The sequence below is a fragment of the Pungitius pungitius genome, chromosome 1, assembly GCF_949316345.1.
Source record: "Pungitius pungitius chromosome 1, fPunPun2.1, whole genome shotgun sequence".
Lineage (NCBI taxonomy): Eukaryota > Metazoa > Chordata > Actinopteri > Perciformes > Gasterosteidae > Pungitius > Pungitius pungitius.
Window position 1 is genome coordinate 30,474,139 of NC_084900.1, and position 12,409 is coordinate 30,486,547.

Below are 12,409 nucleotides of genomic sequence, written 5' to 3' on the forward strand. Positions count from 1 at the left end.
TTACCAGAAGGGAGGGTTACACTTGTATCCAACAAGGTCACCCTGGTATCAGTTCCTGCTGGTTGAAGTGCTGCAGTTTGTAATAGAGGTGCGCTAGAAGAAGTTTCCAGGTATCCATGCGTGTCATGCGAAGAGATGAAACCTGATGAAACCGTGCGGAGGAGACAAACCCACGTGATCCACGTCCTCGGCATCCGCATTGTTGCAAAAGATCTTTGTTGAGAAGTCCAGAAGGTTTAGGTCTCCGGGGGGGGGGGGGGGGGGGGGGTGTCGAAGCGATGAGGAAAGAGTTCTGGTGGTAACGGCAAAACTGAGGAAACTCAGTGAGAAGACGTTGAGCGGAGACTTAACACGAGAGGATGCATCACCACAAAGAACTGTTGGAGCCCCGTCTCTGTCCTGAGTCAGCCAAAAGCACCGCTAAACCAAGTGGCACATGCCACCAACTCAGAGCGAATGCCGAAATGAGAGAGGGAGGGGAAGGAATATCTTCTCGGAGGCGGAGAGGTAAAAAAAAAAAGAAAATAAACTCTCACATTGTTAATAAGGGCTTGTTCATCACACCATAAAATACACAGACCCGCCCTGCTCCTCCTCGTCTCCTCACCGTCTCATAACTGGCTGCTAACTTTTGGTGGAATAGCAGAGAGGGAAAAGATGGAAACTGGAACACAATAGGTTTCGTACAACAGTGATAGATTCTAGTCAGACGTTATGACACACGATCTTCTGTCATGTCTGTGTTTTTCTCTCCGGACGGCATCAGACTGACCCCCGGGTCTTTCCCCAAACAAGACACGGGTTGGTAGGGAGTTCAGGTCGGAGCCAGAGCCTGGCATCTACGTACGAAAACAAACATGCCCTCTGGGAGACGAGCAGCTTTACATTGTGTGAGCTCAGTGCTGTCCGGAGGCCCATAGACTGTGTAGCTTACACATGTAGCGTGTCACTCACAGCAGAGTGTGGGGCTGGTGTCACTGGCTGAGTGTTGAGCCACACTGGGATCTCTCACTGAGGGGTGAAACCTGCCGACAAACCCACTTTATTGGCTCAGTAGCTGCTCGCACTAAATCTGCTCACACACACGTGTTCTCATGTCCTAGACGAGAGCGTCTGAGTTTTAAATCAGACGCCTGAATATTTAACACATTAAGTTAAATGAATTGATCATTTCTGGTTGGTTTTACTGTACATGAGGCTCAGCTGATAAGGCATTTGACAGATTTATTCCAAATGGCACATTGGACAACTTAACAGTAACCCATGGAACGCAGGTTCTGCTCTGCTCTTCCAAGGTAAACAGCAATGTGTCCAAGAACTATTCATTTTAATCTTGACAGGAACAAGCAGTAACATTCACCAGCCCCATCCTTGACCTCAGTCTGACAACACCCTGGGTCGACCATTTCCACTGCAGGGGCCAATGATGCAAACGTAAACACTTCAGCGTGTAATATGGGCCCAGTGACTGGTTTGATAAAAGAGTTACCATTTCTGCAGGGACCTTCTGTCCATTCTCCCACAAGAGAACTCGCTCGTTTATACTCTAATGAAAATTCTAAAAAGCAGGCTTTAACCGTCTTAAAACGCAATGCAAATTGAATACGTTAACAGATGAGTGAACACTTCAAGCTGCTAGAACAGGGATTAATTTAAGTCTAAGTGGACATCTTTGCAAAAAGGCACAATCGTTCTGAAGTTTATTTGGTCTTGACTAAAGTGCCACTAGAGACCACTCAAAAGCAGAGGGAGAAAATAAAGACAAAGTTCACGTAATTATTATTATTATTATTTTTTTTAATTCAGCACAAAAAGGTACAAAGGGATGGGTCAGTGCTCTGGAAAACCAAAAGCTGGGTGTGATGCCCATATAGACAGAACCAAGGAGGATGAATGTTAAACTTCTCATAACTGATTTAAACATAAACAAGGGGCAAGCTGGGAGGTTTGGTAGAATGGATAGAAAAAAAAGAAAAAAAAGATTGGAATGCTAAACAGGAGGCCTGATCAGAACCATGTCTGCGGCTTATGTTTTTATTTGTCACACATTTACAGTATTCAGTGATGTTTTGTCTACTTTCATGACACTATTTTGAGCACATGATTAAAAAAAAAAAAAAAAAAAACACACAAGAAATCCTATTCCCATCCCTCTCAATACAGGTTTAGCACCCTGCCCTCAGGTCAAGCCTTGGGCACAGAAGCTAACCGGTTTTCACAAAAGCAGGCCGGTTGAATGCACGGTGGGCATCGAGTTGGAACCGATAGGCGGAGCCACAAGCGAGCGGCGCAATCCTTAGCTTGCAACGGCCTGACGCACAGCTGTGGCAATGTGCTTGGCACTGATGCCGAAGATGTCGAGCATCTCCTGGGGCTTTCCGCTGCGGGGAACACCGGTCACTGCCAGCCGGGTCACCACAATGCCTGGCTCCTGGCCCACGGCGGACAGCACTGCTTCACCAAGACCACCTGGACCGAGGAGACAGACAATCAGCGAAAAGGATGGCGCGCTCTTAATAGAAATCAGTTGATCAAGAAAAAGACTAGCAAAAAGCCATTTGAAATTGGCCCTTTTGTGACAAGAATCAAAGTCAGACCGAATTGGCACCCGACTTCAGAAACGTGCAAAACAACCTACCCTCCTTGTAGTGGTCCTCCACAGTGATGATCTTTCCCCCTGTGGCTTTGGCACTGGCCAGAATGGTAGCTGCATCCAAAGGCTTGATGGTAAATGGATCAATTACGCGGATGTTCTTCCCTATAAGAATTTATGAGGAGACAGTTACTTTGGGAACAGTCTATTAGACAACCTAGGACTTTGACTTTTCATCCTCTGAATTAGCAAATGAATGAACGTTATGAAGCATCTGCTTCAATGCCTACATCTATCCACAAGGGGGCAATGCAAGTTTACCTTCACTGGCCAGCACATCAGCAGCAGAGAGGGCCTCATGCAGAGTAATGCCAGCGCCAATCACAGTCACACAATCTTTGTCCGACTGCCGCACAACCTGGTAAAGATGACATTTTAATAAATGTTGCCAATTCGTGCACAAGCATTATTTTTTATTTTTTTTTAAATCAAGTCAGAGTCATTACCTTTGCTAGGCCCACTTCGAACTTTTCATCTGGAGCGTAGAGGACGGCAGTGTCTGGTCTGCTGGTACGGATAAAACAGATACCCTGAGAATATAGAGTGAAGCGTTACAACCAAAGAACAGTACTCATTGTTGTAAAGACTGGAGAACTCTCTGAATTGGTAAACAAACTCCACCACAAGGGGGCCTACTAACCTTGGTGTTTGCTGATAGCTCAACAGCCCTCTCTGTGGAGACCGCATCACTGGGGTAAAACACTGTACATGTTGGAATTGCACGGAACATGGCCAAATCCTCTAGGGCCATCTGGGAAGGACCATCCTCACCTGAAAATACAATCCGTCAGGAGGGCTCAGCAAACTTACTCATCCCCAAAAGAAAAGCCAGGGGCCGTGCAGAAGGCTTACCGATGGAGACTCCGCAGTGGGACCCTACCAGGTTCACATTGGTCTGGGAGATTGCGCCCATGCGGATCTGGTCATAGGCTCGGGAGAAAAAGGCGGCAAATGTGCTGGCAAATGTAACTGTGCGGTCTCTGGTAGCACATCCAATGGCCACTCCCACCTGCAGCAGTAAGTAGAGGTTGGCGTGAAGGTTCAGTTTAATGACAGTGTGCGAGATAAGGCATGTATGCTCATCAATAGTAAGATTTTGATTTTATGTTGGAGAATAAATCTTACAGATCAGACCACGCACAGATTATGGTAGTAAAGAGTTAAATGGACTGGACCCAAATGGATCCCCTCCATGAATTGGAGTGAAATAATGTGTACCATGTTCTGTTCTGCAATGAAGCACTCAATGTAGCGGTCAGGGAAAGCCTTCTTGAAGGTCTCCGAGAAGGTGGAGTTTTTGGTGTCTCCATCAAGGGCCACCACTCTCTTGCTCGCTTCGCCCATCTTGGCCAGGGCAACGCCGTACGCGCGCCTTGTTGCCATCTGAAAAGGGCAGTAAGAAATGGGTGAGAATAGTCATTCCATGCAACAAAATAATCTACACGGTCGGTTATAAAGCTAATCTTGCAAACTTTAAACAAACAGCACCATCAGTAACTTTCATTGAGAGTTCAAAGGCTTTGCGTCAAATACTAAATATGTCTCAAAAATGTAATCCATCACATTAGTCAGCCTTCAATTAGAGAGCAAGCAACTAGTAAAGAAGATACCTTTTCTCCCTTCTTGTATGCGGGGGGTGACGGCAGGGAGATGATGCTAAGGTCTGCGGGTGCAGTGTCGTCTTTGGGCAGCTGGGGGCTAAGGGTCTTATTGGGGACCTGGATCAGAGCCTGCAGGTCTTTCAGGATGTCATCCACCCGGTCCTTGGGGATGGGCTTGCCATGCCAATTATCAAGATCCTCAATGTCTACCATGAAATGGATGAACAAGTGTGAATGGAATTCAGATAAACACTCAAAAAGAACATCTGCCACATCAGAACCACACTTACTCTTGAGTCCTTTGCCCTTGAACGTCTTGGCTACAATGCAAGTGGGTTTGTCCTTCACCTGTTGGGCCTGCCAGAAAGCTTTGCACAGCTCCTCCACATCGTGTCCGTCCACAACATAAGTGTTCCACCTAAAAAAGAAAATATGGCACCTGTTAGCGCTGACACATTGTAGCAAACATTAAACCAAAACAGACTGGCAAGAGAAGGCCGGGACGTGTGAGGGACTGATTTACAAGAGTTAAAGCAAAATTTAGAAAATTAAAAATAGCCTCTAAACATTATAATCAAGTGCTGGATATATGAAATTAAAGTTATTTAATCCAAGGAAGAAAGCTAAAAGTGGAAGAATCTTTTACTGACCCAAATGCTTCGCAGCGCTTGCGGTAGGTCTCCATGTCGTGCTTCAGGGGTGCAGCCTCACTTTGACCGAGCCGGTTGACATCCATGATAGCCACCAAGTTGTCCAGCTTGTAGTAGGAGGCAAAGGCCATGGCCTCCCAAACAGAGCCCTCTGAACACTCTCCATCACCCATCATGCAGTACACACGGTATCTACAAAGTGCAGACAGGCAGGGGTAAGGAAATATTGTCGTTGATCTCCAAACAATGAGGCACAGAATTGTTTCAACGTGATTACCGTTTGTCGCGCAAGTTCTTGTATACAAACAAATCTTTGATTAAGAGGCTAATCAATTATCATTTGCATTTCTTACAATCAACAGTGCAGTGACGCAATCCAATTCAAACTTAGGATCTTTAAAAAATAAAAACGTTAAAACAGGACGCCGACAAATACTGAGGGGAAGGAAAAAAGCAGGGCCGATGTAGGACATTAATTAAATGACAATACTTTTGTATCCATGCTCACCCTGATTTGTCAAAATGTTTGCCAGTGTATGCCATCCCACAGGCAGCCCCGAGACCCTGTCCCAGAGATCCTGTAGCCACGTCAACAAAAGCCAGTTTCTGATGAATAGAAGAGGAACAATGTTAAACAGACTTTAAAGTGATATACTGATTTCCAATTCAAGCTGAAAACCAGAGTAGAACTCAGGATTTGAGACTTACGGGTGTGGGGTGCCCCTCCAGTTCACAGTCAACCTTGCGCAGGTTGAGCAACTCTGACTCCTTCACGAAACCCGCCTCTGCCCATGCAGCATACAGGATAGGTGCAGCATGACCCTATCAGGAAAGCAGGAGTCTTTAAAGTCCAGTTGTTGACCACATTGCCGGTGTGCTGGCCAACTGACCAATATGCTTTCTCGCAAAGAAGTGGGAATGCCAACCTTTGAGAGCACAAAGCGGTCGTTGCACTGGTTGCGAGGGTCATCTGCTTTGTAGCGCATGGTGTTGAAGAAGAGCACAGACATGAGCTCCGCTGCACTGCAGCATGATGTGGGGTGCCTGGGGAGAGAAAATGGAGACAAGTCTGTTTAGAACACGGGAAGAGAAACTTGTTGCGGTGTAGTTGCGGTGACAATGTTTCCACATGTCACCGCAACTACACACGTTTTTCTACTGAAGCAAAGTAAACTTGTGAAAGGATTAGTTGCTGCATAGTGATCACAGTATTGCAATATGCACTTTTTGAAACCCAGGTTACTCAACAGCATCTCTGCTTCCTTATGGGGGTTCAATTGCAAGTGGCAGCTATTCAACCATGCTGGAACAGTTATCTTGAACAAACAAACATCACGGCCAAAGTTAAATTTCACAATAAAAACCCACGGTTAGTTTACCCCTTGTCCTTTTGTCGAGTGATAACTTGCTAGGAAACTCAAATCAGGCTGTCCAGTGTAATGTTCCATATCAATCAAATAATTAGACAGGTGTTTTTTGGTGTCAAAACTCAAAGAGCCTTTGTTAAGGGAGACAACTGTATCAGCACATCAGATGCCCCAATCAGGACTTCCTGGATAGAATTCACCATCCATCCTTTGTCAGTTGGCATAAGGAAGTAACAAACCGGTTTACCAAACATTTCCTGAGGTTGCAGTTGCAAAAAGACAACAAAAAAAAATCACAATGCCGGAAATCTTGTAACAGGAATACAATGAAACCATGGGCTGGAAATAAGAGCAAGAATTTGATCCGAGAGTCCCCACACATGCTACAGTATAAAATATAAGGGTTGTTGTCCTTTACACGATTATAAATCTGGTTAATTCCCCACCTTTCATTGACTCATGGTTCACATTTTGATTTCAAGGCGCATAAAGGTTTTACAATCACTTACATCTAAAATGTAAGCACACGCACGACTAGTGAGGTAGGAATGGGTATCGTTTGTCTCCCACCCCCCATACCAGTGCTAAACTTAAACAGTGCTTCAACAGATTTTTGCAGTTTTAAAAGCAAACATTAACAAAAAAAGAAACGTTTATTGCCAATGCATTTTTTCTTCTTTAAAAAAGTATATTAACCGTTTAAATACTGTGAATATAAATGAATAAACACTTTGCTTCAAACTGAACTACACACATTAACAATTTACAGTATACTTAGTGAAGTAGCGTCATGATTGCAACACAGAAGCCCTGCAGACCAAGAGCATATAGTTTTATCGTGAGACAGAATATATTTATTTTACATTTAGTTGACGCTTTGCTGCGCGAAATGAAGACAAAAATAATAATCAAACGTGCCGTCATTCGCGTGAGGATGACACATGGAAGTCACTTTTCTGCAGCCCAATGACTTACGGCGAAGGAGCGGTGCTACAGCCCCGGCTTAATACTCGGGTGGGGGGCCGCCGACGGGAGGGGTGTGTCCGCTGGAGAGCGCGTGCTCACCTGGGCAGACTTTAATAACGGTGGTGACACCGACTTGAATAGATGTTAGATGCTACACAGACGCTAAGCTACCGTTAGCTGCTGCAAGGACGGAGTCATCAGAGCAGTGTAGATAAAGTTGTTCAATCTGCGTTTCACTAGATACCCGACCTTAGGTTGTACATGTGACAGATTAACCGAGAGGCATCCAGAACATGCATGTCTTGTTGAGAACTGGACTGCTTTAGGTAACAAAAGAATTTAGAAAAAAAAGGACAATATCTAGATACACAAGACATAGGACACGCCTGTGAACGAGGAAATAGTTTTCCCGGACTCTGGACCAACCCTACTTTGAGGAAGATATTAATACTACTGGTGACGTTTCCTAATTGGCAACAGTTTCCTGCAAATAATTGTGAATTTCTCTGGCATTTTAGCACGACACTTTAAAATGTGCAGCGCCCAAGACGACCTCGAGATAATCTGCCGTTTCGGAGGATCACGGGTTGTCTGGTCAGCTGCAAGGAGCAGGTCGGTGCTAAAGACAAAGTCTAAACCCAGCGTGACGTCGAAGCAGACTTTCATCTGTGAAACGGAGCACTAGCTTATGCTAATCGTAGCATCGACCCACGTGCGCTCGAGACAAGCAGCACTCGAAGCAGCGTGAAACCCGCGCGGCGCCCTCGTCTAATCCCCTCGCGAGCTGCCCGCTGCGGCCGAGTTTCCCACCGCGAGGAAGCGACCTGCCCGCACGTGCCGCCGAGCGCGTCAGCCGTCGACACGAGTGACGCTATTTGAACCCTACATTGTACCGTCGCTTCTAGTTGAACCCTACAGTACGTGGTGGTCATATTTAGCGACGTGCTTTTGTATTAACTCCCTCGGGCTTTGACGCGTGCCTTACCCGGAGTTGGAGGCGCATGTCGCCTTGATGGAGTTGATCCTGAGCTTATTGGCGACGTCTTTCAGGCCCTGCAGAGTCTTCTCGTCGGGTTTGTGGTAGCTCGTCATGGTTTCTGAGTACGAGCAGTTCGGTCACTTCAATTACAAAGCTGCTGGAGTGGAGGTGGGTTGTTGGGTCGTAGGGTTCAAGACTGTGCGACGCCGCTGCTAGCTGTCCGATGCGAGCACAACCGAGGAGGAGGACGGGCAGAGGGGAGGCTTATGTGCCCCACAAGGCCACGCCCACCCCGTCCAGCCATTGGACGGACAGCCGTGGTACCGGTTGCGCACAAGATATTGGTTGTGCTACTTTCGCAAGTCGTTTCCAGCGCTTTTTTTTAACGTGGCAAGTTCGTCTTTGTCGTTTCCTTTTATTAAAACAAACCATGAAATATTTAAAGCGTCTCACAATGTGGTCAACTGTAAGCAAGTTGTGTGGTGTGGTTTGGTTTTTATTATGGAATATGGGCGGGATTCGAAGACCTAACACAGTATGAGTTGAGGAAAGGTTGATGGCAATTTAAAAATATAACCGTTAATATGAACGTATCGTATTATCTGATGCGCTGTGCTTTAAAAACAGTGCGTCTTAGTTTACTTCTGGGAATTTCCATGCATGCTCTTCGCTGTTCCTTTAAAACCAAAGCAGGAAGCCTGCCAACGCGGAAACGCTGCAGGAATTTGCCCTCTCATCCTTACTCAGGGAAACAGCAGTTTGAATACTCCCTCATTTCTTAGTCCTTAGTTACTGAAAATGTGCGCCAAAAACATTTTCATTTTTTTATTGTTTCGAAACAAAATGACAGAAGGAAAGTTTTTTTTACCCTCCATTTTGCAGATACAAAGTACACCAGACAGATACACTCTCAAGATGTAGCCCAACAATCTGTCATAAAACACAATCCCAGTCAACCAGTCACACGCCAAGCCTGTGTTTTCAAGGAAGTCCAACACTTCCTCATTTTGACCATCATTGCAAATCTTATTGCTCAAATGATTTCCTCTTCTTTAAGTGCCTGAAAAGGAAATACGGGCCATTAAAACAAGCAGCAAAAACAGCAGGTCGGGGAATAAAGAAAAGCTTTTTCTCACCATAATTCTCTCTCGGGCCTCAGTCCTCTCCTCGGGGGAGACAGGATCTTTGTCAAGTCGCTCCAGCTGGGGCAGGAGAGTCAGCACACTCACTCGGTAGCCTGTCGTGTCCACCAGAGGATTGTCAGAAAGGACCAGAGCTCGCAGAGTTTTTGACACAAGCGCGAGGCCTTGCAGATCTTTCTCATCTAAGATGACATTGTTTCTAAGAGAAAGAGACAGGGGCATGTAGGATTGCATCGTTTAATGTGGCGTTTTACTGACTCAATGAAAGGCTCTGATCAGTGCGGTCGGGATACAACTGTGTACCTGACATTGAGATATTGGAGACACTTCATGTTGGGGCTGAGGCCATCCAGAGTATCTAGCCGGTTGTCTCGAAGGTGAAGGGTGGTGAGGCGCTCTAACTTCTCTAATCCTTCCAAATGCTTGATAACATTCTGGGCCTGAAGGGGAGAGCCAGGATGCTTAAAGACAATGTGTTCCCTGGCACGTTACACAAGTATTCAGGTTGGTACTACGCGATCAACGGCATCCTGTGTGCTGGTGCTTTGAAACAAATAACAGTCCTTTTATTACCAGATATAATTGCCGCAGGTTTGGAAGGTTGATCCCATCAGTGGTATCCAATTTGTTTCCCCTCAGCTCCAGCGTCACCAGGTTGGCTAATGAGCCACTCTGAAGACCATTCACTCTCTCAATACGGTTACCTGCCAGAGAGGTTGCTAATTGTCAAAGACTTTCCAAAAATGTATATTCGGCACAACATATGGGATGAATTGCCTTCATCCCATATTTCAGGAGTTATTTATTTTGGTCCCTTCTGACCAAACAGATAACTCCTGAGATGTCATCAAATCTCTAATTTCCATTAATAGGGATAGTCAACTCTTCCTCATTTGACATGCACATGCTTTAACAAACTCAGAAAGAACCAAACCAAGACGGATCAACCTGTGAGATTGAGGCTCTCCAAAGAAGGGCCAACGAGGCCGTCCAGGTCTGCCAGCCGGTTCCCTGCCATGCTCAGCCACTGCAAGTAGGTCAACTGAGCGAAAGGTTGCCCTTTAAAGCACTCCACAGCGTTTTTGTCAACCTACAGAAGAGTTGCATTCAAGGTTCACCCGTTAGAGGGACTGACACGGGGCGCCCCGGAGACGTCATTTTCTGAATGAATGAAGGGGAGCGGTCCTTGCCTTCAGCCAGAGCAGCTGGGTGAGTGACGCCAGAGGAGATAGATCAATGAGGTGGTTGTTGGATACATCCAGAAAACGTAGGTGAGTAAAACTGGCGATGGCAGCAATGTCATTCAGTCCACTATGCGGTGGGATGATGTCAAAGGGAAGGTTAGAAGAAAACCAAAGCCATTGTTAAAATTAAGCAGCTAATTCATCTTATTTAGCTTTAAATGTATTTTTCACCTACTTGTCTTTTAGGTTCACTTTGACAAAAGCGTGTCCTAGTCCATTTCCTGTTCGACACAGCAACGAGAGCCCCCGACTTATGGTTTCTTTGGTCAAATGACAAAGCTCTACCTATTAGAGAAGAAGACATCACAGGATTATCCCGTCTAAATTGTAGATGTACAACAACACCTCACCTCAGTGTAACTATGGGGCCCAGCTCAGGATAAAGCTTCAAATTCACATAGGTCTAGGTAACATTTTAAGAATTGGGTCCCCCATGTAGAACTTTCTGTGAATACTAGGATGATACATTTGCTTAAACGCTACACATATTAACTAATGCTTTATGCACAAATAAATGCAGGCTACGTCATATATTCCTTTTGCTCGCCATTAACATTTCATTAAGTCACTATGAATTAATATTTGTTCACAGATGGATCCTCAATTACGGGGATGTTAATTCAGTTATTTCATTGGTATGCTACCAAATTAGCTGGATTCCAGTTACAGGAAGTTCAGCATTTTATGAAGCAGAATAATACGCTATTAGAAATGTGAAGCATTGCTCTTCTGGTTGTCAATTGAAACATTTACAACCTAAGGGTGGAGCATGAGTTGATATCAGTGTTAACATTTTTGGGGGGAAATTGATGTATAACGTTTGTCAATAAATAAAGTGTGACATTAATTGAATCATGGTGTGTTGATGCTGGTTCATGCACACGTGTAATTACTATCTGAGCATCACTTCAGTAGATTATATGATTTATAGCTTTATAGCTGTGGTCCCGAGCATCCTTAATCCTTTGACTTTTAATATTCGCATATTTAACATGTTTTGTCGTAGTAGATACGATCATTTTTAGGAAACAAAAACTTTGTGACTTCACAATGTTCCTGCTAAAATGAGTGATCTGACCTACACCGACTGAAATAGTTCACGGATTGATGCGTCGTGTACGTTGGACGTCTTCAGAAAGGATCTCTCGGGTTAACGTTACCAAACTAACTTATACCTTCCCGTCCTCCTTGGCTCCTTGTTGGTGTGCTTCTTCTTCTTCTTTTTCTTCTTCTCCCTCCACATCCGACAATACTGCGTCCTCATCCAGGTCAGACATGCTGGACAACTTGGTCCGTGTTGTCACAAACCGATCACCGGCTATCGATCGCTAGTCGAACTGCATTGACGTGGTTAGTTAAGCTAGTAAATTAGCCCAATGCAAATCCTTCTCTAGAGCTCTTTTACATTATAACCATTATAAAGATAGCGAAATATTAAACCAACGTTTGCTTACACCGATCTTAAGAATGAACCGTGTCACCAATAGCGTAGGCTCCCACTCTTTGATGAAACCCCCCCAATTATAGTTCATGCCTGAGTAGGCAAACAAAGAACCGCTTGGTCGTTGCCAGGGAAACTCCGCAACATGCCACAGGTGCCATGATGGACGCCTGTGATGAGACACGCTCACGCGACGGATGAGCTGTGCTACAACAACCACGTCTCTCAACCACAGATTTGCAAAAACACGTAATTTAAAATATAAAAATATCAGCAACTGTTTACTGGGTCACCCATAGGAGAATAATCAAGAGATTTATGAAAATGTTGTGAATTAACGAGTTTGATAAACAGTAACTTATTGAA

At 45.0% G+C, this 12,409-nt stretch overlaps 2 protein-coding genes across 2 annotated transcripts; both read right to left on the bottom strand.

Moving 5' to 3' along the window:
* Positions 1–1,788: 1,788 nt before the first annotated feature.
* On the bottom strand, positions 1,789–8,373 carry tktb (transketolase b). Its single transcript, XM_037479759.2, has 14 exons — positions 8,223–8,373; positions 5,831–5,948; positions 5,613–5,726; positions 5,413–5,510; positions 4,905–5,096; positions 4,545–4,672; positions 4,264–4,460; positions 3,872–4,036; positions 3,506–3,662; positions 3,294–3,424; positions 3,100–3,183; positions 2,915–3,011; positions 2,639–2,758; positions 1,789–2,469 (listed from the first exon to the last, which is right to left on the bottom strand). The coding sequence occupies exons 1-14, from the start codon at positions 8,327–8,329 to the stop codon at positions 2,297–2,299; spliced, it is 1,881 nt and encodes a 626-aa protein (XP_037335656.2). The 5' UTR covers positions 8,330–8,373; the 3' UTR covers positions 1,789–2,296.
* Positions 8,301–12,303, bottom strand: lrrc23 (leucine rich repeat containing 23). Its single transcript, XM_037479343.2, has 8 exons — positions 11,778–12,303; positions 10,778–10,887; positions 10,549–10,669; positions 10,307–10,448; positions 9,932–10,062; positions 9,662–9,798; positions 9,353–9,557; positions 8,301–9,276 (listed from the first exon to the last, which is right to left on the bottom strand). Exons 1-8 carry the CDS (start codon positions 11,877–11,879, stop codon positions 9,250–9,252), a joined length of 975 nt encoding a protein of 324 aa, XP_037335240.2. The 5' UTR covers positions 11,880–12,303; the 3' UTR covers positions 8,301–9,249.
* Positions 12,304–12,409: the final 106 nt, after the last annotated feature.